The sequence below is a fragment of the Cucumis melo genome, chromosome 5 (assembly GCF_025177605.1).
Source record: "Cucumis melo cultivar AY chromosome 5, USDA_Cmelo_AY_1.0, whole genome shotgun sequence".
NCBI lineage: Eukaryota > Viridiplantae > Streptophyta > Magnoliopsida > Cucurbitales > Cucurbitaceae > Cucumis > Cucumis melo.
This window is the reverse complement of record NC_066861.1, coordinates 6,776,966-6,804,529: the sequence shown is the minus strand read 5'-3', so window position 1 is coordinate 6,804,529 and position 27,564 is coordinate 6,776,966. Positions and strand designations below refer to the sequence as shown.

General features: G+C 36.7%; 2 protein-coding genes across 3 annotated transcripts; one reads left to right on the top strand and one right to left on the bottom strand.

The window, feature by feature from the left end:
- Positions 1-79: 79 nt before the first annotated feature.
- LOC103499481 (carboxyl-terminal-processing peptidase 2, chloroplastic) lies at positions 80-14,442 on the top strand. Of its 2 annotated transcripts, none has more exons than XM_008462497.2 (13): positions 80-248; positions 385-724; positions 855-1,004; positions 1,483-1,565; positions 1,718-1,923; positions 2,291-2,359; positions 2,682-2,800; positions 3,032-3,107; positions 3,181-3,222; positions 13,370-13,478; positions 13,779-13,876; positions 13,959-14,052; positions 14,133-14,442. In XM_008462497.2, exons 1-13 carry the CDS (start codon positions 141-143, stop codon positions 14,256-14,258), a joined length of 1,620 nt encoding a protein of 539 aa, XP_008460719.2. In that variant the 5' UTR covers positions 80-140; the 3' UTR covers positions 14,259-14,442. The 2 variants fall into 2 exon arrangements, with proteins under 2 accessions (XP_008460719.2, XP_050941241.1); XM_051085284.1 differs by having other exon boundaries at positions 89-248; positions 391-724.
- Positions 14,443-14,580: 138 nt separating this feature from the next.
- On the bottom strand, positions 14,581-16,059 carry LOC103499480 (uncharacterized). The gene is made up of 2 exons (XM_008462493.3): positions 15,644-16,059; positions 14,581-15,274 (listed from the first exon to the last, which is right to left on the bottom strand). The coding sequence occupies exons 1-2, from the start codon at positions 15,977-15,979 to the stop codon at positions 14,717-14,719; spliced, it is 894 nt and encodes a 297-aa protein (XP_008460715.2). The 5' UTR covers positions 15,980-16,059; the 3' UTR covers positions 14,581-14,716.
- Between the last annotated feature and the right edge of the window lie 11,505 nt (positions 16,060-27,564).

Genomic DNA, 27,564 nt, shown 5'->3' with positions numbered 1-27,564 from the left:
GGCCTCTTGGATCCACCACTATCAGCCCAGCCAAAAATCATTCATTTTCTTCGAGAACGGAAAAGAATAAGCAAAAACAACAATGGATAAGCCGGACAAGTCATCAGAAATGGCGAACGGTCAGTAGGCTTTCAACGCCGATGGAATTCCTTTCGAGCTGTGCTTCTTCTTCTTCTTTTTCCTCACCGCATTTCGCTTTCTTCAATCTCCATCATCAAAATACTCTCACTTCTCGCGCCACTGTAAAGGTACTCCTCTTTTCATCTCTTTGTTTAAACGATCACCAATTTCATTTGCCGTCACTAATAATGCACAATCTTATTCTGCCGCTTAATTTTTCCGCCGTTGAATCTCGCGTTAGCAATTGAGAATTGGCATTCACAGTTGCAGGTATTGCAATGGAACTCTTCTATGGTTGGTATTGGTCGATCAACTAGTCTTAGTACTGATGGTCGGGAGAGAATTTGGAGTTGTAATTGTGAACCGAGTCGTGCTTTGTCGCTTCCGCAGCTATGGAGTTGTCATTCCTATATGTCTTCTGGGTTTGATTTGATATCCTTGAACTGTCGATATGTTTTCAAGTGGAGAAGATATCCGGTGAATTTTCGAAGAATCAGGAGTTCTATGGAAAAGTTCAGACAGCGTTTCTCTGTACAAGTTGCTCGGGTGATGGTCTGTGTGATGCTAGTGGTGTCAGTTTCTTCTACTTTTGGTGATACTTCATGTAAGTTGAAATTTCACTTGGTATCTGCACTCAATCGAAATTTTCTGAGAACCGAATGTTCTGCATTGTTCTTTTTTACTACTACTACTACTACTATTAATATTTCATTAAATGTGGTTCTATTATTCAGGGGCTCTCACTGAAGAGAACCTGCTCTTTTTGGAGGCATGGAGGACAATAGACCGTGCATATATTGATAAAACTTTTAATGGGCAAAGTTGGTTTCGTTACAGAGAAAATGCATTGAGAAATGAACCCATGAATACGCGAGAAGAGACCTGTATGAAATTTCTTCTCTCTGTTTCTTATCATGCATGGTAGACTGAATATTTTTCATGATGATCATCTAAAGTCATGAACAAACACTTCTAATACACCAGGGTCGTATATTTGTTCCAACATCTGAAACTATGATATATATATACACATACAAGATGTTTTTCTTTTCTTTTTCTGAGAACATTACCTCTGATCCTCTTGATTTGTTTGATGCTCTTGAGTTATTTTTGTGCTCTAATGTGAATTTACCTTTGTGGTTGCTCTGCCACTCTGAAAGTGCAGTGTTTATCATTTACACGGCTTGATCATGCAATAATCTATGAGTTTAGGAAATATAAAAAGGTTATCACTTCTTATTTATAACTATGGCATCTACAGTAGTTTGTCAAAAGAAAAAAAAAACATGAGGATATTACTTAAAATTATGTTACATGAGTTTCCTAAAATGCTGCCACTTGGGTTGATAATTTTGCTTTCAGATACTGCAATAAAGAAGATGCTTGCGACTCTTGATGATCCCTTTACTCGGTTTCTAGAACCTGAAAAGTTCAAAAGTTTGCAGGTAGGAGTTGCTACCGTTTGTGAAGTTGTTTTATTTATCTATAAGGAAAAGAAGTTCCATTAACAAATTTAGTTGTGACATTCACTTATAATCCCATTCTAGGTGTGTGAAAGAAATGCTCTAAGATTTAGTAATGTCTTGTTTGAAGGCAGTCTGGTACTCAAGGTGCTCTTACAGGTGTAGGGCTGTCCATTGGTTACCGCACCATTGCTGATGGACCTGGTGGACTTGTTGTCATTTCAGCTGCACCAGGGGGCCCTGCAGAAAGAGCTGGTATTTCTTCTGGTGATGTTATTCTGGCAATTGATGATACTACCACTGAATCCATGGGTATATATGATGCAGCAGAGCGATTGCAGTAGGTTTTTCTCCTTATCATAATGTTGAAACGGTGTAACAGTACATTTAGATTAATAAGGAGCTCAACATGTTCGAAAATTTCTTTAATCTTAGATATTTTGCTGTGTTTAATTTTGGTAAATGAAGCATGAAACCTATGAAGTGTTTTGCTTTGTTGCTTGATCATAGGCTAACACTAAGCAAACTATTGCATCGGAGGCTGTCAATTTAACTCGTGTGTTTCTGGAAGCTAATTGATAAAGAATGACCCAATTTAACTCATGTGTTACTTGGTTAAAGTTGTTTTTGGAAGTCCTTTTGAGGTGCACTAATTTCTTGGTGTCTATATAATTGTTTACTCGACTATTTACCAAGAATGATTGCAGAGGACCAGAAGGAAGTTCCGTGCAATTGACCATTCAAAGTGGACCAAGTGTAAAGCGTCTTGATTTAGTGTAAGATTATTTTCCACATTTCTTACGTCTAGCTGACAATGATTTATCTCTTCCTCCTTCCAGCAGTATATTTGATTCTTTTGTAACGCCACGGTAGTTTATTTTCAGTGTATTTCAGTTTACTATATTTTTTTCATTGGAATTTGTCTCTTTATCTCACATTTTTGTAACTTGGAGCTGAAATAGAGAGCCAAAGTCCTGTGTCCCTAGAGAACCTCTTGGCATGGCATGTTATAGCTTACTTATGAACTAAGCTGCATTAAGTCTTCTTTTCCCTCAAATGTTCTGAAGGTTCCAAAACTAAGTGAATCGTGTTTTCCAGGCGAGAAAAGGTTGCAATAAATCCTGTGAAGTCCAGAATCTGTGAGTTGCCTGGCTCAGGGGATGGTTCCTCAAAGATTGGTTACATCAAGCTTACATCATTTACTCAAAAGGCATCTGGTAAGAGGAGTCATTTGTATTTTATTGCTAGGGCAACTATACTGTAGTTTGACACTCTGAAGACAATGTATTCTAATAATTTAAACAAAAAAATGACTTCGTTCATTCTACTTATCAGCACATCATTTTAAATCAACAATATGTCTAGGGCATTGTCTTGTATTGTTCTCAATCGTCAAAGGACTCCTTGAGGACATGCTTATCTTATTATGAGAATTATGTCTTTTTCAGGTGCTGTGAAGGAAGCTATTGATTCTTTAAGGAGTAACAGCGTTAATGCCTTTGTGCTTGACCTTCGGGACAATAGGTGATTAGTTTTCACTTTTCAGCAGTTAAGTTTACTCTTTAGCACACCTCTTGAACTATGGATCTTGTTGCAGTGGTGGTCTTTTCCCCGAAGGAGTTGAGATTGCCAAGATTTGGTACGTGCCATTTGGGTTTTTCTGATGTGTATTGATGCTTTTAGTTTCATTATTGATATAATATGACACAATGGGATACTCCAAGTATATTACATCCGTAAAATTACAAAGTGGAAAAAATTTTAGGTGATATAAGTAGTCACTTAGCACTCATCATCTCTTTCTTCCACAGATATCAAATTAGTTCATTGAAACATTCCCTTTTTTACTGCAAGTCACATTTGCATTGCATACACATTGAACTGGATGTGCATATAATAAAATTTTATTATGGTGATTTTTTTTTTCTTTTAGAACATGAAACCAACTTTCGCTAAGATAAAAGAAAGTACAAGAAAAAGGCCCTACAAAAAAGAGTGGCAGTGGCCCAAGCAAGGATATCTTCTTTTTTTTTTTTTTTTTAAATCTTAGAAGATGCTTCCATAATTGAGAACCAAAAATAATTTCTAGGATCTCTCATCTAAAAAATTCTTTTATTTCTTTCAACTCATAAATTCCAAAAGTAGAGGAAAAAAAGCGACTTGCCAAAGAATGGAGCTCCTATCATAATGAGAGTTAATGATGACCTGCATGACTCCACCATATCCCTGCACTCTCTAGAAGAGCTTAACTGATACCAAGCATAGCCAATGACTTCTCCTAAATTTTGTGGCAAGCTAACACCTGATTAAGACCTTCATTTTCTCTCATATCTGACACAGCTCACTTGGGGCTTAAAACCACTGAAGAAGATCTTTGAACAAATCCCATGTTGTTTATCCTCCCCCAGGTCACCAAACAAAAAAAACCCCATTATCAGTTTCTTCCAGACTTCAGCCTTCTAGAGTGAGATGAAGAAAGAGGAGGGATGTGGATTTGGATGAGCGCAAAAAGGGACTTGGTAGAGCAGATGATCGATGGAAGGCAAAACGAGAATTACTTTGCATTTAGGAAAAGGTCTCTTGTAGCAACAAAAGAAGGCTAGACCTTGGAACATGCAAAGATAAGTAAAACGGAAATTAGTTTCTAGGGATGGTAAGAAAGTTTCTCGAAGAACTAAAAACTGAATTAACAAACACCTCTGCTGAAGTGTGTTCTTCTCAAAGAGGCAAAGGAACAAAGTTCAAAGGGAATCAAAGTCAATACAAGCTTCTCTCCAAAAACCCAACTCAAGAAAAACAAGACAAAAACAAGACTGTTAACCTTTCTCGTGGAAGGGAGTGATAAAACAGCAGATTTGTTCTATATTTTCATTAACAATTCGAACGTAAACTAAGTTTCAACACTTAACAGTCTTCAAACACACTTAAACACAAACTCCAACGCAGAAATTGAACAAACCAGAACCCGAATTCAAAACAAACAGTCCACATCAAAAGACAGAAAGCAAACTGAATAAGACTAAAATAAACTGACACTTCTGCATTCCTGAACTCCAGGAAACTGCAGCCTTCACTTCCAGAATAAAATTAATCACCCCATCTTTCCTTCCATCTCTCCATTTTAACCTCCCCCTATGTAACCAACTGTTGTCTCCACTAAGGTGGTTTCCACTTCCTCCACTTTCATCACCCTGGGCACGTGCCATTCCACTTGTCTTCCTTCTGCTATATTGTATTACAATTGGTGGTCTATCATTACTCTCCCTCTCCAAAGTACCTTGTCCTCAAGTTGGAAATGAGGAAACTGTTGTACTAAATCATCACAATTCTCCCATGTAGCCTCATGAGGTGGTATTCCTTCCCAACTAATAAGCATTTCCCACTTCTTTGTTGCTGGATTTTTACAATAGCAAAAAATGTCTACTGGTAGTAACATGATAGAACACCAGTTGTGCGTTCTATATTTTTATTAACAATTCAAGCTTAAACACAGTTTCAACACTTAACAGTCTTCAACACAGAAATTAAACAAACCAGAACCAGAATTCAAAACAAAACAGTCAACATCCAAAGACAGAAAACAAATTATATAAGACTGAAATAAACTGACACTTCTGCATTCCTGAACTCCAGGAAGCTGCAGCCCACACTTCCAGAATAAAACTAACCACCCCCCTCTTCCCTTCCTTCTTTCCTTTTTAACTCCCTCTTAAGTAACTAACCGTGGTCCCCACCAAGGTGGTTTCCACTTCCTTCTCTTTTTGCACGTGTAACTTCTCCTTTTTTCCTTCTACTATATTGTAAAATAATTGGTGGTCTACCATTACTCCCCCTCTCCAAAGACACCTTGTCCTCAAGGTGGAAATGAGGAAATTGTTGGGCGAAAACAGCACAATTCTCCCATGTAGCTTCATGAGATGGAAGTCCTTGCCAACCAATGAGTACCTCCCATTCCTTTGTAGGACGATGTTGCCGATAACCAAAAATATCTGCAGGAATTGCCATCCATTCCACATTTTCTGTCAAGAAAGGAACTAGTGAATGCACATCCGTATGATTTCCAACCACCTTCTTGAGCTGAGAGACATGGAATACTGGATGAATGGCAGCTGTAGGAGGTAATTCGAGTTTATAGGCAACTGGGCCTATGCGTGCAATCACCTTGAATGACCCAAAAAATTTAGGAGACAGCTTTTCATTCCGCTTCTTCCGCACAGAAACCTGTCTGTATGGTCGAAGATTAAGAAACACCATATCACCTTCTTGAAACTCGATGTGTCGTCGCTTCTGAGCAGCATACTTCTTCATTTTATCCTATGCAACCCGAAGATGCTCCTTCAATATGCCCAAAATAACATCTCTATCCTGCAATTGTTGATCCAACGTAGAATTAGGGGTCTCCATATCTCCATAATAGATTAGCGGTGGGGGAAGTTGACCATACACTGTTTGAAAAGGAGTGATGCCAATAGACCGTGGGTACGTAGTATTATACCAATACTCGGCCCAATGCAGCCAAAGCAACCATTCCTTCGGTCTCTCACCACAAAAACAACGCAAATAAGCTTCCACTCCTCTATTGACTACCTCTGTCTGTCGATTAGATTGAGGATGATAAGCTGTACTTCTGCTCAGTTTTGTATCTGACAGTCGAAACATCTCTTGCCAAAAATGACTCAAAAAGACTTTGTTACGATCAGAAACTATAGATTTAGGATAGCCATGTAACTTAACTACCTCTTTAACAAGAGCATCGGCCATGGTCTTTGCAGTGTAAGGATGTTTCAAAGCAATAAAGTGACCATACTTACTCAGCCTATCGACAACAACCAGTATGACTTCATGTCCTTCAGATTTCGGTAGACCATAAATCCATAGATATCTCACTCCAAATTGTATCTGGAATTTCCAATGGCATGAGTAAACCCGCAGGAGATAAGGCTAGTGTTTTGTTGTGTTGACATGTCATAAATTCATCACAATACCATCAGCCTTCATTCCCTCCCAATACAACTCACCTATCAATCTTTTATAAGTCCGCAAGTATCCCGAATGCCCACCAAATACTGAATCATGAAAAGTATGAAGAATTGTAGGCAATAAGACTGAATTTTTGGAAATTACCAGTCGCCCCCTTATACTGTAGCACACCATTCTGCATAGTAAAACCAGCAACGTCTTCTCCTTCTTCAAGCTTGGCCACAATTTCCTGTAACTTCTCATCCCCATCTACTTCTGATCTAAGAATTGATACATCCAACAATGATGAAGCAGTGAGTTGATTAAGATGTGCAGTAGGAGAAACACGTGATAAGGCATCTGCTGCTTTGTTCTCAAGACCCGGTTTATAGACTACATCAAAGTTGTAGCCAAGGAGCTTAGCAACCCACCTCTGATGTTGAGGTTGGATAACCCATTGTTCCAACAAAAACATCAACGATTGTTGGTCAGTTTTCACTACAAACCTCGTGCCCAAAAGATAAGGCCTCCAACGTTGCACAGCCAACACTACAGCCATTAATTCCCGTTTATAAACAGATTTAGCACGATCCCTCATAGCTAATGTCTGACTAAAATAAGCAATTGGCCGATTATTTTGAATTAGGACAGCACCCACACCATATCCCGAAGCATCAGTCTCTATTTCAAATGGCAAAGAAAAATCTGGCAGTGCTAGTATTGGGAGAGTCATCATAGCCACCTTTAACTTCTCAAAAACTTCATGAGCTGCAGCAGTCCACTCATAAACTCCTTTCTTCAACAGTTGAGTCAAAGGAGTGGCCATACTTCCATAATTCCTTACAAATCTTCGGTAATAACCTGTCAATCCAAGAAATCCACGAACTTCACGGACATTAGTAGGCACGGGCCATTCTTTGATAGACCTAATCTTCTCGGGATCAACCTCTACTCCCTTGCCTGAAATTATATGGCCAAGATACTCCACTTTCGTTTTGGCAAACTCACACTTTTTCATATTAGCATATAACTCATTCTCTCGCAACACCTCTAACACCAATTCTAAGTGTTGAAGATGTTCCTCCAAACTCCTACTGTAAATTAAAATATCATCAAAAAAGACTAAGACAAACCTGCATAGGTAAGGCTTAAAAATAATATTCATCAAAGTTTGAAATGTTGACGGTGCGTTAGTGAGCCCAAAAGGCATGACAAGGAACTCATAATGCCCCTCATGAGTCCGGAAAGCTGTTTTCTCCACATCTTCTTTACACATTCTAATTTGATGATATCCCGCCTTGAGATCAATCTTCGAAAACATACTAGCCCCATTTAATTCATCAAACAATTCCCTCTATTATTGGAATAGGAAACTTGTTAGGAATGGTTACACTATTCAATGCACGGTAATCTACACAAAATTGCCAACTCCCATCTTTTTTCTTCACCAACAAAACCGGACTCGAATATGGACTAGTACTTGGCTTAATAATGCCAGATGCCATCATTTCATCAACCAATCTTTCCATCTCCTCCTTTTGCTGGTATGCATATCTATAAGGCCGAACATTGACCAGATCAGTCCCCTTCTTGAGGTGTATATGATGTTCAATGGCTCGATGTGGTGGCAACCCGCTAGGCCAATAAAAAATATCTTCATATTTCGCTAACACGGTTGGTATGGATTTATGAATGGTAGGTACTGCATCAATCCCATACAATTCTGCAAACGCTATTCCACCTTCCAAAGCTCTACACTCAATCAAAAACCCCTGATCATATTCTGTCCATGTCTTCATCATGTGCTTCAAACTCACCCTAACCTTTGTAAGACTCGGATCTCCCCTTAACGCAACCTTCTTCCCATTTTGTATGAACGTTAAAGTAAGTTTTCGCCAATCGACTTCAGTGACTCCCAACGTATGTAGCCATTGCATACCAAGGATTATATCCACTCCTCCCAATTCTAATGGCAGAAAATTATTCACAATCTTCCAGTCACCCTGCAGCAGTTCCACTTGTTTACAAATTCCCTTTCCTTTTACAGCAGATCTGGAACCCAAAATAACCCCATAATGAGAAGTTTCTTCCAACGGCAACAACAACTGAGTTACTAACTTGTCAGAGATAAAATTATGTGTTGCGCCGCAGTCTATCAGCACTACTATTGCCCTTCCTCGAATCATACCTTTAATTTTCATAGTTCCAGGGTGTTAATCCTACCACCGAATTTAATGATAATTCGATCACTGGTTCATCCTGCTTCCCAACTTCATTTTCCTGTATCTTGGCTTCCATTGTTGAATCCTCTTCTTCCACTACTTATAGTTCCTCCCCGTTGTCCCGAACAATTACTAATACTCTAAGTTCACACTTGTGGCCTACAAAGAATTTTTCCTCACAGCGAAAACAGAGTCCTTTCTCATGTCTGGCCTGAAATTCAGCATCAGAAAGTCGTTTTAATGGTCCTTCCCGTCGATTAGGTTCTCCAGCCACTCCTCGAAGTGTAATCGTTCGCATTGGAACTGTCACTCCTGGCTTATTATCATTAGAAATCACAGGAATTTGAGGCTTTAAAGAGGCAGAAACCTAGATTTTTTCATCCCCTGCACGTTTGAAACTTGCTTCTCCCCTTATCACTTCTCGGTTCTCAACCTTCTGGGCTAACTTCATCATTTGAGCAAGGCCAACAGGTTCCCAACATTCCAGTTCTGCCTTAATCCATGGTTTCAAACCATTCATAAATGTTTCTTCTATGACAGCTTTCTGCAGAAAAGGCAATGGTGCCACTAACTTATCAGATAAATTCCCGTATTCTTCCACTGTAGTTTCTTGCTTGATAGTTTAAAACCTTCCTAGAATTGATCCCTCACGGCCTGATCGAAATCGAACAAGCAGTCTCCTCTTTAAATCTTCCCAATTAACAAACGGATCACGACCTTCATGAGATCTATACCAATCCAAGGCTGCTCCATCAAAACTAATGGACACCGTCATCTTCTCTGACTCAGTAAGCTTGTGTATTTGAAAATATCTCTCAGCCCTAAATAACCATGATTCAGGATCATTTCCTACAAAAACTGGCATTTCAATTTTCTTAAATTTACTTCGGTCCCCTGCAGAATCATCTCCCTCCATCCTGGAGCGTCTTTCCTCAGATTTGCCTTCCATCATCATCGATTCATTGACATCAACCATGCTGTGAATTTTACTTTCTGGTACTTCTTCCATCGTTATCGTTGTCTTCCCTTTGATCATTGCCTCAATATATTTCATGAAAGTTTGTTGTTGCTGCTGTTGCTGTTCAGCCTGCACACCCTGCCTTTCAATGCTCTTTGCCAATGATGAAAAATCTTCCCTAATAGATGGTAACCCATGTAACTCTGCCCGAATGCCTGATATCTCTTGATCAACCGTTTCCAACTTTTCCTCAATTCGCTTTTGTGCCATGGCGAAAACGCTACACAGAATTTTGGCTATGATACCAAAATGATAGAACACCAGTTGGGTGTTCTATATTTTTATTAACAATTCAAGCTTAAACACAGTTTCAACACTTTAACAGTATTCAACACACTTAAACACAGATTTCAACACAGAAATTAAACAAACCAGAACCAGAATTCAAAACAAAACAGTCAACATCCAAAGACAGAAAACAAATTGTATAAGACTGAAATAAACTGACAATTCTGCATTCCTGAACTCCAGGAAACTGCAGCCCACACTTTCAGAATAAAACTAACCACCCCCTCTTCCCTTCCTTCTTTCCTTTTTAACTCCCTCTTAAGTAACTAACCGTGGTCCCCACCAAGGTGGTTTCCACTTCCTTCTCTTTTTGCACGTGTAACTTCTCCTTTTTTCCTCCTATTATATTGTAAAATAATTGGTGGTCTATCATAACACTGGGCTAGAATAGGGACTAGTGCTTGGTCTAATTATTCTAGATGCTAACATCTCATTAAGCGCAACCTCTCCATCTCCTCCTTCTGATGATGTATCCATGTCTTCATCATGTGTTTCAAACTCACTCTAGTCTTTGTCAAACTCGGGTCACCCCTTATAACAACCTTCTTTTCATTTTGTATGAAAGTTAAAGTGAGTTTCCGCCAATCTACTTCAGTTACCCCCAACTTGTGCAGCCATTGCATTCCAAGGATGACATCCACTCCTCCTAACTCTAATGGTAGGAAATTATCAACAATTTTCCAATCACCCAATGTTATTTCCACTTGACTACATATGCCCTTACCTTTCACTGCATTACCTGACCCCAAAATGACTCCATAGTGAGAAGTTTCCTCCAAGGGAAATTTCAACTGAGCCACCAGTTTTTCAGAAATAAAGTTATACGTTGCACAACAATCTATCAAAACCACCACTAACATCCCTCATTCCCTTGAATTACTCCTTTTATTTTTATCTTGCCCGAATTTGTTAATCCCACCACCAAATTTAGTGACAATTCTATCACTGGTTCTTTTGTTTCAATATCAAGTTCAATAGCTTTTACCTCAGGTTCCTCTGTATAGTCATCCTCTTCTTCTACTTCCAATTCCTCCCCATCTGCTTGAACAATTAACACTCTGAGTTCCTTCTGATCCTTCACCCTACATCTATGGCCTGCATAAAATTTTTCCTCACAACCAAAATAGAGTCCTTTCTCATGTCTGGCTTGAAACTCAGCATCAGAAAGCCATCTTGATGGTCCTTCTCGACGATTAATTTCCCCAGCAACTCCTCGAAGTGTGATAGTCCATTGGAACAGTACCTCCTGACTTATTGTCATTGGAAACTACAGGAAATTGAGTTTTTAAAGAAGTAGAAACCTGGGTTTTACGATCTCATGCACATTTGAAGCCTGATTCACCCCTTATCACCTCTCGGTTCTCAATCTTTTGGGCTAACTTCATCATTTGAGCAAGCCCAACAGAGGGAACATTCCATTTCTGCCTTAATCCAAGGTTTCAAACCATTCATAAATGTCTCTTCTAAGACTGTCTTCTGCAGAAAAGGCGAAGGTGCCACCAATTTATCAAATAAATTTCTGTATTCATCCACTTTAGTGTCTTGCTTTATCGTTAAAAATCTTTTGGGCAAGATTGATCCCTCACGGCCTGATCGAAATCGAATAATAAATCTTCTCTTTAAATCTTCCCAATTAACAAAAGGTTCACGATCTTCATGAGATCTATACTAATCCAAGGCTGCTCCGTCAAAACTAATGATTGACACAGTCATCTTCTCTGATTCAATAAGTTTGTGTGTCTGGAAATACTCTCAGCCCTAGATAACCATGAATCAGGATCAGTTCCAACAAAAACTGGCATTTCAATTTTCTTAAATTTGCTTCGATCTCCTGCAGAATCATCTCCTTCCAACTTGGATGTTTTTCCTCAGGTTTTCCTCCCATCACCATCGATTCACTGGCATCAATCATCCTTTCAATTTTACTTGATAGAACCCTCTGGTACCTCTTCCATTGTTGTCTTCCCTTTGGTCATTCCTTCAATGTATTTCAGCAAAGTTTGTTGTTGCTGTTGTTGCTTCTCAGCCTGCACTCCTAGCCTTTCAATACTCTTTGCCAATGATGAAATGTCTTCCTTGATCGTTGTCGATTCATGTAATTCTGCTCGAATACCGGATATTTCCTGATGAACCGTTATCAACTTTTCCTCAATTCGCTTTTGAGCCATGGTAATAAACTTCACAGATTCGAATGTCTCTGATACCAAAATGATAGAACACCAGATGTTGTGTTCTATATTTTCATTAACAATTTAAACAAACAAAGTTTCAACACTTAACAGTCTTCAAACACACTTAAACACAAACTTCAACACAGAATTTAAACATACCAGAACCAGAATTCAAAACAGACAGTCCACATCAAAAGACAGAAAGCAAACTAAATAAGACTAAAATAAACTGTCTGCATTCCTGAACTCCAGGAAACTGCAGCCTTCACTTCCAGAATAAAATTAACCACCTCATCTTTCCTTTCATCTCTCCCTTTTAACTTCCCCCATGTAAGTAACTGTGGTCCCCACTAAGGTGGTTTCCACTTCCTCCACTTCCACCACCCTGTGCACGTGCCATTCCACTTGTCTTCCTTCTGCTATATTGTATTACAAATGGTGGTCTATCAGGAAGGTGCTCGATCAACACCCTCTATTACAAACCAACGCAACCCCAAAAATCCTAAAAGCTGATCCACAAAGAAAAGGTAAAATCTCAAACGCAAAGCAGATGATCTAGGCTCTCTTCCTGCCTCCTACAAAGAACACACCATCCAGGCCGTAACATTATGGAAGAAAGCCTTTGGATGTGCTCTTGAGTATACACTCTCCCAAGCAAAACTTGGCTGTGGAATGACAGCCATATCGGCCCATGATAATCTTGTCCCACAAAGAATCCAGCTTTTGAAGGAAAGTTCCATTATCACTTGGGTAAATCAGTTAGTTTCTTATGTGCTTCATTCCTTGTACCTACCCTAGCTAAAATTCCTGTGAAATAGATTGTCTTTTAGTTTTTTTTATTTGTTTAATGAATCGATTAGACTACATATTAGGTGATTTGGGTGTTGTGCGTGTGTAAGATCTATCATTTCATCTTTTTGCTTCTCTATTGATCATTTGATTTACTATTTGGTTATTATTATTATTATTTTAAAATTTCAGATCTCAATATTTCGTCATAGTACTTATTACTAAAGATAAAAGAATATAAAAAGATGATAAAGTCAGGTCATGTAGAATTATAGTTGCGAGTATGATGTAACACTTTGTAGCCTGGTTTTGTATCATCACCTCTCGGTTCTTATTCAGGTTGGACAAAGGTGTTATCGTCTATATTTGTGATAGTCGTGGTGTTCGAGATATATATGATTCAGATGGAAGTAACACTATAGCAGCTTCAGAACCTTTAGCTGTGTTGGTAACTTCCAGATCCATTCTCTTGACAAAGGCCTGCAAATATCTCATGAAGTCATCCATTGTTACTATTTACTTAATCATTATAACCTCTTTACTTCTCGAATTTAAGTTGATCTGTAGCATTCCATTAAAGCTGACTTCCGTACTTGGATTCCGCATTTTCTTCAAAACAGATCCGTCCCCTCTACATCATTCTCTGCACCATTTTTTTGTCTTATATCTGGACATTTGTAAAATATAGTTCACTTTAAAATGTATCCCTCTCTAACTTTATCACGATCCTTTTAATGTAACTTATCAGGTGAATAAGGGAACTGCTAGTGCGAGTGAAATACTAGCGGGAGCATTGAAAGATAACAAGCGTGCTATGTTGTTTGGAGAACCAACTTATGGTAAAGGGTGAGAACTTCTTGCTGCAGCATAAAACATAACTAGATGCAATGTCCATACTCTTAACAAGGATTCACATCCTTCTATGCAGCAAGATTCAGTCAGTCTTTAAACTATCTGATGGTTCTGGCTTGGCTGTTACAGTAGCTCGTTATGAGACACCTGCTCACATCGACATCGACAAGGTCTCTCTTTCACTTATCTACACGCACACAAGACACTTGTCATGAGTTCAAAGTTCTTAATGCACCCCGATATTCTGCAGGTTGGAGTGATTCCAGACAGTCCGCTACCTGCATCATTCCCCAAGGATGGAGATGGTTTCTGTAGCTGCTTCGAGGACCCTGCTTCTGTTTGTAACATCAACAGGGTACAACTATTTTCAAGATGATTTTTTTCCCGTGAATTAATATTATTTGACTTGAATGGTCAGTTTAGCCTATCTTGATTGGTCAAACATTCTTTATATTTTATAATTCCATAGGTTTCTGTAATAGCAATTATTCACAAAGTTGAATACAAGCACAGTACACTTGATTTATATTATAATGAAATTCTCAATCGCTTTGTTTTTTTGTTTTTTTGTTTTTTTGGTCTTTGTTCAAAACTTTAAATTCCTGATGCTTTTGTTTCTTTAATTAACCAAAGCATTGATGGAAAATCCAAGAGATCAATCAAGGATAATTTGAAATGGTTCTAAAGACAGATCCTGCTTTGTACATAAAAATAGTATTGAACTTCTTATTCTATCCTCAACAAAAACGAGCAATTTGTTGAGGTTTTAAACAGCCATAATAGTGAGTAAAAATTTGATCAAGTATAGAAGACTATAACTACAAGAGGATTCATCTAAAGCATCTTAGTCCATGAACCCAAAAATGGAAAAACAGCAATTAACAATCTCAACAACAAGGGAGTATCACTTTTCTTTTCTCTCCAACTCAACTTACCCTTCTCCATAGTTGTGCTGCTTTGTTTTTTGGCTCTAACCCCAGGTTTTGGCTTTCTCTCAGTTCCAACTCCATCAAGATCCTCCCATCCACCAAAACTGTTCCCGTTTCTGCCCCCACTTCTAACTTCACCACCATTGCTACCAACTTCCCATGACTGATATCCATAGCCCATCTTTCCATTACCTTCCCCATTTCCTCTTGCTACTTCTTCTTCATCATCTTCTTCCTCTTGAACCCGACTAGTCCTAGTACTGTAAAATGGCCTCTTCCTGGTCTTGCTTCTAGTTCTGCGTTTCGGCTTCCTTTCCGGTATTCCCCACAACTTCTCAAGTGCCAGAGCTATGATTGATTGGCCTAGTGGAAGGGCTAACGCCATTAGAAAAGCTTTTGGTCCTGAGTTTAACAGCAGTGAGATGATTATGGGTGGAAGTGTCCAGCCGTAGGATTTGAATACCTGCACTAACCAAGATCGAAATGAAATAATGTACTACAAAACACATAAAAAACCAAGGGACATCCCCAAGGAACTATCCAGAGCGACTCTAATCCAACAAAAAGATCAACCTAAAGATGATCATAGTTGCAATAGAATTTTCCAATTAATTCTATGAACAGAAACCTCTCTAAAAATCCTATTGTGACTAAAAATTGCCATTCTCCCAGAAAAGTGAACTTGGGAGCACCTCTGGGTAATTTCATCGAACACTTAATGAGCAAACTGAAAACTCTCCTTAAATTCTACATTAACTAATACCCATTAAAGGAAACTAGAAACGAGAAGTTAACAATAAAGAAGCATTAAAGAATACGACGATTAGCTTACCTTGAAAATCCAGACACTATCGATTACTTCATCCAAGATCCCAGAAGGTTGGTCTTCGAAGTCCGGCGCCGGGTCATCGGACCACCAACGTCGACGGTTCTTACGGAAGCGAATACCGGGATCAAAGCCTTGCTGTTCATCGTCTTCGTAGTCGGGTTCAGAGTATTGTTCTCTGCGTCTGAAATTGTGGGAGCCGAAGGTTTCAGCATTGGGATCGGGAGGACGGTAGTGGAGGAGTGTAGAAGTGAAGCGGAAGGAAGAAGAAGAAGATGGAAAGGTCCGCCATGGACATGGAAATGGAAATGGATGAGAAGGATGAGGAAACAGGGCCTTCATTACGCCACGTTATCCCTTCTGTTCTTGTTCGCTTCCCTTCTCTGTTAAAACCTTCCATCATCTTCTTCAAATTGCCGTTGTAGAATGTTCGCTCGAAAAAGAAAATATATAATTGGATCAATTTAATGTATGTTTTTCAATATACCAAAATAAATCGAAATATTTATAAATACATGGTTACGATAATTTTCATCAATTTTGTTATTTAAGGTAACTATTCCTTTCATTTTTTCTTTTGTAATGATTGATTTAGTATTTGAACATAGATAACCGTGTTATATTTTTAAGGTATTTTAAAAAATATAAAAAAAGGGCAAAATATTTGCATTCTATAGAACAATTCTAAAAACGGAAAAAGCTTAGAGGCTTACCGTGTAAAATATAAAAAAATGTCCTGTAACCATCCCGTTAATAACGTGCGCGTAATTTATTTGCAATCGTTTAGGTTTGGTTATTGTTTGATACGCGATCATTTATATATGACTACATTTTATATACGATTGTTTAGATATAGTTCAATATATACATTATCGTTTAGATATGACTATAATTTATACGCGTTTAGTTATGACTACAACGCGATCGTTTATATATGACTATAATTTATACGCGATCGTTTAGATATGGATGCGATCGTTTAGATATGGGTACAATTTATACGCGATCGTTTAAATATGACTACAATTTATCTTTTCAATTCATCGTTTAATTTTGTTACACGATTGTTTAGATTTGTGGATAAAAATTTAAATGATTTTTTTAAAAAAAATTTGGTACACGATTTTTTTAATTCTTTTGATACACGATCGTTTAGATTTCTTTATATGATCGTTTATTTTTTTTACACGAACGTTTACATTTGGCTACTTCAATCCAACTAATTTTTTCAAAATTTTTTATATGCGATTTTTTATTTTTTTACATGATCGTTTACATTTGGCTACTCCAATCTAAATGATTTTTTTTTTCAAGATTCTTTATACACGATCTTTTAAATTTTGTTATTTTGTTGTGCACAATCTTATACACAGTCATTTAGATTCGGTTACCCAAATGTAAACATGTAAAAAAAAAAAAAAAAGAAAGACAATGGAAAGAAATCGAAGCGAAAAAAAACGAAGAGGAAAAGAAGAAAAACGATGGAGAGATTAAACAACATAAATAAAGAATTAAAAAATAAGAAACATAATGGAAAGAAATCGCAGAAAAGAAAAGGAGAAAAGAAGAAAGACGAAATTTCAGGAGAAGATGGAGAAGAAGAAATAATAGGAGAAAGACGCACCATAATAGGAGAAAGACGAACCGCGAGGAAGAAAAGAAAGATGGAAGGGCAAACCTGGAATATTTAAAAAATGACTAACCTGGACTTTGTTACACGGGCCGTAAATAGTCTACAGTTTTGTTAGATTTATGTAAGTTTCCCTACTTTTAAATGGGGAATCCGTGGAAATGAAAATATAAGAATAGAAAATAGAAAAATAGCAAACTGTTATTTTTTTTTATTTATGGCAAAACTAATGCCTTAAATATTTTTCCACTTTTTTGGGTCAAAATTACCCCTCCAAGATGAGAATTGTTCGGATACAAATATATTTCATGGATCGAAAAATTAAATAAAATATCATATATCCAATTACAGTGTATTTGTAAACACGCTCACTTATGATAATTATTAACTAAATCAAAAAATTATTATATTCTTTCAGAGATCCCTAAACATATTATACCCTTAATTATTTTGATTTTTATATTCAAATATTTAATTTTTAATGCAATAATTATAGATTCAATCTATTATAGATTCAAAACTATATAATGCAGTAATTATTTATTATCCTAAAAAAACAAGAAATTAACGAAAAAGATATTCAAATCTTCATTTTTGAAATTTTGGAATTATACATTTGAAAGTGAATACCTCCTAAAATAATGACAAAGATAATGCAAAAATTAATTATTAACAAAAACATTAAAAAGGTAACGAAAAATCATTTAAAAGATTCAAATTTCAAAACGCACGTAAATATCAATCATTCCCTAAAATTATGGCAAATATAATGCAAATAGTTAAGTTTAGATTCAAATCTCAACCCTCTCTAAAATCACGCCAAATACAATGCAAATATTAATTATCTAGGGAAAAAATGCGGAATTAAGGGAAACAAAATTAAAAGATTCGTCGGAAGACCATATTGACAATCAACCGGAACGCTCATGGCCGCAGAAACGTAAATTTGAATGAAGAACGTAGCAAAGGATATTGTTTTCGAAATTTTAACTGTAGAAATCCAACGGAAGGTTGAAGAATGAACACAATGGTACAAACGATCAGAAGGTTGAAGATCGGTGGAAAAAGATATGGGAAAGGTTCCGGTGAAAAGAAATTAGTGGTGCAAAGCGATTAAGTGGGGAGCGATTTTAAAAGTTTCGGTGAAAAGCAATCGGTGGTGCAAATTGATTAAAAAAGGAAGGTCGCGCGTATCTGGAGAAGTGGAGTGGTTGTATGAAGAAGATGTGATGTTTTACAGAAGATGGTTTCCTTTTTTTTGGGGGGGGGGGGGGGGGAATTAGAAGATTGAAGGGAGTGCTTAGTATGCAATGTATTTGTGGTTTTTCTTACTATTGTATTTAGGAATCTATATTGTCAATTAGGTAGGGGCATTTAAGGCATAGTTGTCCTATTTATTATGTGGAAATTAATTGTTTTGCTATTTTGGCAATTTAAAAAAAAAATTGTCATTTATTCAAAGTAAACCTTATATTTTACTATTCTTTTTGTCACCCTTTTTAAATTGTAGTTAGTTTTTAACGTGATGAACTAACGAAAAATTAAAATCTAATTGTAAATTATTTGTACTAGTTGTTAGGTGATATAATTGGGTACTTAATTTTGATGATAGGTGACTACATTTTTATTGTAGTTTAACTTAAATTATTAAAAATAGGATAAAATTTTGGGGCTCAAAGACTTTTGAAAATGAAGAGTTTTAAGACAAATAAGGTAGTGAAATATCTAAATTGCCCCCAATTAATTTCCCATTCCCTTCTCTTCAACGTAAATTAAAAAAAAAAAACCTATTTTCACATTCGTTCGCTCTGTGCAGTGAAAGAAAAATTGAACTTTCTCGTTTCATTTCTTCCATTCTACTCCGGTGCCGTTTTCTCCTCTGCTCTGGTGAGGCCACGGTGTACGTTGCATTTATTCTTCTCTACTCTTGTGTAGGTTGCCTTTCCGTATTCTTTTCGTTGGGATGTTGGAGCATGCTTTCTTATGGCAGTTGAAAAATGTAAATCTCTCATCGCGGCTTTTTCTTCGCAACTAGTGTAAATCTCTCTTCCCTTGCACGTAGGTGAGGCAACGGTGAACAACGGAGCATGCATTTCCATAAAGTGTCCAAAGTGTATGGATCTGAAGCTTCCTCGTTTGGGTGTTGCTTTCTGGTATGTGGTCACTATCAACTACTTCTAGATCAAAGTGTTTCTTGGATATTACTTATTAGTTAGATCAATCAAGCATGTCAACCTTTTATTCTATGGTTTTTCTTAAAAATATGTTGATGAGCATGTAATATGAATGAAGTGGATTGAAGAAATCATTAGTGGTAGCTTATATGTTTACATCATGTGAGTTTGAGAACTTGTTAATTAGTATTCTGACATATATCTTGATGTACATCAGAACTTGGACATGTAATGGTATAACATTGAAACTTAAACCTAACTTTTTTAATACGTTAAGACTCTTGGTGTTCAATTAGTACACCCAAGGTTACCGACTTATCAATAGTAGAAAATGAAAAATCACTCAATTTGTATCACAATTGTATCTATATTATATGACCCTTTGATGATTTGGATAAAGTATTTGTTAAGCATTGAAATCATGTTGATATATTTATGAAGTTTCCTATCTCAATAGTTTTAAGAATTGTTTCAATGCCTTTTGGAGTACTCACAAAGCAGTACATTTAAAAACAAAACTGTCTTCAATAGGGACTGGTAATTCTGGGGAACATAATTCAGATCTTGCAAGCAAAGGTTGGTTATATTGCTTGAAGAAAGGACATGCAAGAACACCAAAACTTCTCCATTTTGATTGGACAGGGTAAGTATCGAGACTTGTATCTTGCCCATGTGTATACATTCTATCTATCGTGTCCTCGTTGACCACTCACGTTATTCTTTCTCTAATTGGATAAGATTTTTTAGTGATGCCCATCTAATTTCTTCATTGCAAGCTAGCCAGGAATATTTTTCTATTATTATTATCATTATTATTTTTAAAACAATAGGCTCTGTTTACTTATATAATATCTTTCTTTCTTGTTGCAAAATTTACAATAACATAGTAGAACTCTTGGCTAACTTGTAAATGTGTATCATGAGACCATTAACATCTAACATGTGATGCTTTTTGAAGAAAATCTAAACTTTATGGCATTTTAGTAAGTCTCTTAGGCCTTTATGTTTTATCTTGCACACATCTCACACATTCCAAACTTTCATGACGTGTTTCGAAATCAAATTGCTACCCCTTCTAAGCCATTTGGATTGTTTCTATGCATGTTTAGTAAGTCTCTTAGGCCTTTATGTTTTATCTCGCTATCTCGCACTCATCTCGCACACATCTCGCATACATCTCACATACATCTCGCACATTCCAAATTTTCACTATGCATTTCGAAATCAAATTGTTATCCTTCATAAGCCATTTAGAGTGTTTTTATGCATGTTTGTCTCTTTAGCCCTTATGTTTTATCTCACACATATCTCGCACATTCCAAACTTTCACTATGCGTTTCAAACGAAATCGTCAAATATAAAATAAAAGAAGCCGTATGCTAAAATAAAAACATAAAATCTGGGTCTTTGGGACCCCTCATTCACAACCTGTAATTGCCTCCAGAAAAAATTTTTAACTTGAAATTTGCATTATCATAACTAGATATAATTAAATAGTTTCCAACTTATTTCATACAACTGACATATAAATGTTAAAAAACTAAAACTTGGTACACAAATGAACATATGGACAAAATGAAGTTAGTACAATTTCATTAGATAAACAAAATGTGACCATAAGCAAAACATCTTAATAGTGTATATCAAATCCAACAGGTTGTCTATTGGTATATTGGTATTGTGATCATTGTGATGACCCGTCACAAATCTTTTGTGACCACCAATCACCCTATTTCCTTGGGATCATGTTGAGTTACTACTCACTGACGAACCTTCGATGATGACTGAGAGGTGAGAAGCTTAGTACGTTATTTGAGCATACTGCAAAACAAAATGTGTAGAGTAAAACAAATATAGTTGGATCCAACTCAATGTATTCTTTAAAAATTGTGAGTTAAGCTACCTTACCACATTTTGGAACAAGAAGTACATATCACTATGGCTAACAAAAGCACCCAAAAATTGCTTAAATGACACTTTTTAAATCTCAACAACCTAAAAGGTTCTTAAGTAACCATTTCACTCCCAACCTCTTAAAAAGTGCTACATCCCAACTCTAAAAACCACGTAGATAAATTCCTAAAAAGTCACATCTTGACTCTCAAAACAACCTAAAAAGTTCCAAAGTATCACTTTAACTCTTAAACCAACCTAAGAATATGTACAAAAACTAAATTAACATTGTACATCACTTACTTTTTTTAATGATCAACTTGATATTTTTCGTAGCGTGAACTTGAGATTTTATGACTAATAACTTTCTCTAAAATCTTACAAAAGAAACAAAAAAGACAAAAAGAATCAAATCATGAAAAGGAACAACGTGCACTATTCACATTAGGGCGAGACTAAATAATCCTAATGTATGCTACATAAAAAATTGAAGTAGATGTAGACTGGAAAATCTTTAAACCTCGTTGTCGTTACTGCAAAATACAAAACTGTCATAGAAAAATGGACATTGTTTACTACAATATACTAGACTTTAGATTGAAAATTTCATGGTACAATTCTAGAAGTTAATTTCAACTAATAAAGCAGAACCAATGGTATTTATCATAGTTCACCATTATTTGCTTTTGGCATTGAGACTCTCAGATAATTGTTAGAGATGAATAGAAAGAGGTAAGAAAATAGAACTTAAATTTTACATTTTCGACTAGTCAAGATTCTTTTTTTTCCCGTGGCAAGCATAGACGATAAATCTATATAACATGTAATTTGATAACACAATCTTTTTTTGGCTAAGATGATATTGATTGAAGAAAAAATAATTTACAATCTGATTTATATGAGACAAGAAACTTGCAATTTTCCAATATGTGACATGAATCTCAAACTTACCATTTTTCTGAAGCCGACTAAATTGCAAATGTTTGATACTAGGAGGTTCTGATCAATTTGTCCCATTGATCTCAAAAAAGAATAAGTGCAATTAGATATCTACAAAATAAAAAGTAAATGGAAGAATAATAGGAGGAAAAATCTCCATATGTTGTGTAATTGAATCAACATATAAATAAAGCTTTATGCGATATAACATGCGCAATGGCCGCACCACCAACGCCTAAACGAAATACGAATATGAATATTAGATTTAGAATAATGTTTGTTGCATCTCGCCACTGAAACGAAACAAGGGGAAAATTATGAACATAGGTAGTTCAGAGGTTCGAAAAGAAAAAGTGGTTTAGAAAACTCATTCACTTTTTGCTTGTTGTTAGGTAAACATAAGTAGAAATTAGGATTAAATTCGTGTATACCAGTTGCATACATAGGAGTTTTTGTGTCCTTAAATCCCTAGTTGCATATAGAATGGAAAAATGTTTCTCAAAGTAAAATAGAAAAAAAACCCCACAAGTTGAACTATTCTATGCTTAATACACGTTGTTAACAATTTTTTTTAAAATATTTTTAAAACCAATTGATTTGTTAGAAATAATTTTGAATTTTATCCAATGATATTCTAAATTTAATTTTTTTTTTAACAGATTATCACTTCAAACAAAGAAACAATTACATTTCAACCCTAATCACCACATCTATCCAACATGGAAGGTGATCTAACCAACAAGTCATATCATAAGACAAAGCAAAAGAAGTAAGATTATGAGTAACCCTCTTACTCTTCATGGAAATAGGGAGCCTTCTTGGAAATATACTTGAACCTTCTCACCTTCAATCTGGACATTAAGTCAACAACTTTGGCATAGAGAACCCCAAAATGAGAAAATGTGAAATCAATGGACTTTGAGTTTTTTTCACCACAACCTCTGCATCTGATTGAACCCAAACCTCAAAACACCCAAGACCTTCAACCAAGTGAAGACCAAACATTATTTCCATGATCTTGCCCGCTTCCACCAGAAAGCTTTCACCTCTACAAAAAGCTTGAGCCAAAACAATTTCACCCTTATCATTGCGAAGCACAACACCATACCCATTACCCTTGTTGTTTGGACTACATGCAACATCCACACTATGGTCAACGCCAACCAGAAACAAAGTTATCAGCCACCCCACCCAAATGTAGGCTTATTCAAACTTGCACATCAGACTTGAAATCAGAATGCCCACCTCATCTACCAACTGCAACTTGCACCTCTAGAATTTAATCTTCATTCCATTCAATCTTCTTCGTAATGGGTGCTACCAAAAAACCTCGATTTTATTTGTTTCGGTCCTCCTAAATAAATCAGCACACTATGCCAAAACACAGAAAATCAGTAGTAGAAAGCTTCTTTAGCTAAATTCACAAGAAAGTCATTCATAGACACCTCATATTGGCTATCACACAAAATATTTGTTAAACACCATCATCATACTTTCTTTGTTCTACTACTGTTGAAAAAAATATGCTTCTTTATTTCATATTGCATCCCACAGCACACACACCAACCCTCCTCCACAATCTGTCTTTTAAGTAAATTAACTATTGTAGCCAATGTCAAATGAAACACTTTCCGTAAGAAATTTTGACTTTGTAGGAAGATGGGAGACTACCGTCTTCTTCCATCATATTTCCCTGGCACTGTAAGAGGAGGAGGGGGGAAGCCTAGATTGTGAAAATAATTTATATGCACTAAAAGTTGAGGACATACCATTTTTTTTTTTGTAAAATGCCTAACACAGTCATAATATCGTCCTCATCGAGCCATTTCCTCAATTCATTCACATTCCACTCCTCATCATTAATGACATGAGCAACCTTTAAATGTTCATGACCAAAAGGCATATGAGTTAAAAGTTTAAAACTATGCTCTCTGAGAATCCAAGGATTGCAAAATAGTGAGGTTTCCTTTGTAGTGCCAATTTGCGTTTTGGTTCCTTTCACAAGAAGTGCTCCACAAAATAATCCTCAATACATGAGATGGAAGATAACCCTCCTTAGCCTCCAAAAATCCCTCATTATGGAAACATTTTCCTCTAAACACTTGAGCAACAATAGATCAGGGCTATTGCAAAAATCTCCAAGCTGTCGTTGTTAAAAGGGCTTGATTAAAACCCTCCAAATCCAAAAATCCGAGGCCTGCATTAATTTTGGGTTTGAAAAGGGCATCCCATTTAAACCAATGAATTTTACATTGATTGCCAGATGATCCTTACTAAGACCGAGCCACATATTGACCAAGCTGATTGTAAACCCCCTTTGGCAATTTTAGGCAGGATATTGTGTAAGCCAGAAGGGCTTGTGCCAATGCTTTTATCAAAACCTCCTTCCTCCCACTGAAAAAAGTTTCCCTTTCCAAACGGCAACACATTTTTGAATTTACTCCTTGATGAAATGAAAATATCGACTCCTCTTTCTGCAAACCTTAGCAATAAGGCCCAAATATCGGCTAAGATCCGAAAACACCTTGACTCCAAGAATGTTTCCCAAATATAACTCACGATCTCTATTCACATTTGGGCTAAACAACATTTAACATTTGTTAAAATTTACTCATTGGCCCAAGCCAGCTTCATAAATTTTAAGAATCTTTTTAATTAAGCAACAAGCCTTAGGACTTGCCTTGCAAAACAAAAGACTATCATATGCAAAGAAAAGATGAGATATGCTTGGGGAACTCCTGGCAGTCTGACACCTTATAAGCTTTGACGTTCTGCTACCTTTGAGAAGCAAAGTCGAGAAACTTTCAGCACATAGAATAAAGGACATAGGATCCCCAAAATTCAATCCCCTTTTTGGATAAAAGGTTTTAGTTGGCACCCGGTTAACAAGCAAAGAAAAATTAACTAATGTAATGCAATCCGTCAACATTCCAACCCAGTCACCCTTCTCATTTTTATACCCTAGATTGTGTTTTTCTGTCGTTGCGTGGATGCTTTTTTGGGGGACCACTTTGAGGTCCTATCACCCCACTTAAGCCAACATTCCCTCAACTGTTGTTGCCAATAAATCTCTTCAAGCTCTTGTACCTTTTCAAGTCGCCTTTACAACTCACGAACAACTTCGAAATATAGCCAAGGTCCTCCATAGCCATCTGTATTTTAATTCTTCAGGAGAGAACTTCCATCGAATAATTTCCTATATTTAATCGAGTCTATTGTTTAAATGCATCCCTCCATCTCTATAGCAACTGAATCAGCTCGATCTCAGACCCAATTGGTTTTTTATGCCATCACCTCACTCCCCTTATAGGCTTGATTTATAATTTGTGCATACTTCTTCTTATGAAGCCAAGATTCCTCAAATCTAAATAATTTTTGTTTTCGTCCCTTGACTACCATACCCCACCATGGTTACCCTTAAAGCATATTGGATGATGGTTTGAAGCCAACAAAGGTAGATGACATAGTGCCATATTTAGAAAATTTTATAAACTAGCCTCAATGCCAAAAAATTGATCTAGCCTTTTCAAATTAGCCTCAATTCCATTTGTTAGGCCACATAAACTTTCCTCCACGGAAGCCTAAGTCATTTAGATTAACTTTAAAAACTGTATCAAGCATCCGATCCATATTGATATTGCGTCTTTCTATTCACTCGCTCAAAGCCTCATTAAGGTTTCCTCTCGTAAGCCAGGCCAAATCATCATGATTATAAAGCCCTCGAATGATATCACAAGTAACTATCTTCTTTTGACTTTCAAGACAATCCATGTAGTCCAGTAAATCTCCGTCTCAACATTTTCCACTTCATTGAGCAATCAATATGCATTTTAGAAAAAGATCTTAACATTACAGTCACCTCATCCTGCCACATAACACATAAACCTCCATTCATTCCTTTCGAATTTACCAAAATAGCCATCAAAATTCAGTCGACACTTTATAAACTCCATTGTACTTACATCACACTTTGTCTTAGATAGAAATATCACTTGGGGAACATGCTTAGTGACAACCTTACAGAGGTCGTTGAACACTCCCAAGCTTGCCATTCCCCGACCACTCTAACATAAGATTTTCATTTCATTCAGCGAGGCTCACTCGAAGCCTTAGCCGATAAAACTGTTTCTAATGGTGGACTGCCCAACCTTAGTTTTGTGTCTGCCCCATTATGTTGCTCCTCCAATGGGTCCACCTCCATACTTGCTTTCCTTTTTCCTTTTTCAAAATCCATGTCCTGGATCTCCCTGTTAGCATCATTCATCATTATGATCCATCTAATAAATCCTCATGGTTTGCATCGCATATGTTGAAAAACACCCTTAAGTTCTTATAGGATCTCCTCTTCTCCAACATTTCAGTCCTTATTGAGAACAAGTTGTAGGTATGGGATAACACTCTTCTGCCTCACCAGCCTAGCTTCACCTTCTAGTTTACCCATTTCCACCTCTTTTAAGTTAGAGAGCAATTTGTTGTTGATTCTTCAGGCCCCTACCCCTATTGACCTTTTTGAGCCTCCTTTTCCATGATAAACCCCTCCCCCCAGCTTGCTCTTTGCCAAACCCAGATAAATCTCTATCTTATCTAATATTCTCATCACCCCACCATCTCAGAATCCAGTCTAGGTGATCTTCGCACATCCCCTCTCCACAGACTCCTTAACCACTACCACCTCGCTCTTTCCCATCATACATGGCAGTAACACCCTTATTGTTCCTACCCTCGTCTCTCATCCAATTCTCCACCTATCCTTCCTCCCTACTACATCGCCCTCTCCCCATCACCTCTGCCAGCATCTGGTCCCCATATTTATATTGTCCCAAGTCCTTCCCATCCTCCTTAACATTATCACATTCACGCACTTTATGCCTCTTATAATCCCCAATGATAACAGAAAATAGGTAATCTTATATTTAGTTGTTGGAGTGCATATCTGATAGTCTATATCACTAAAAGTCATGTTTATCACCGATATGTAGATTTTGCTATATTTGCAATTTCTTTTTAAAATGTTGTTCACCTAACTAAAGTATAGACTAAATAAGTGCAAACATCAAAATTCAAAACTAATTTTATAAGTTAACCAATTACCAAGACAAATATAAAACTTTTTTTTATAAGTATAACCAATGGGAGGGATTGAACCTTCAACCTTTACGAGTGAAAGTCACGTTAATACCACCAAATTAAACTCACTTTAACAAGTAAATATCAAATCTATACCTTTGCACTTTGTGAGTTGCATCAATTAATGCTACAAACTAATAGCTATATCAATTTGAATCATAAGC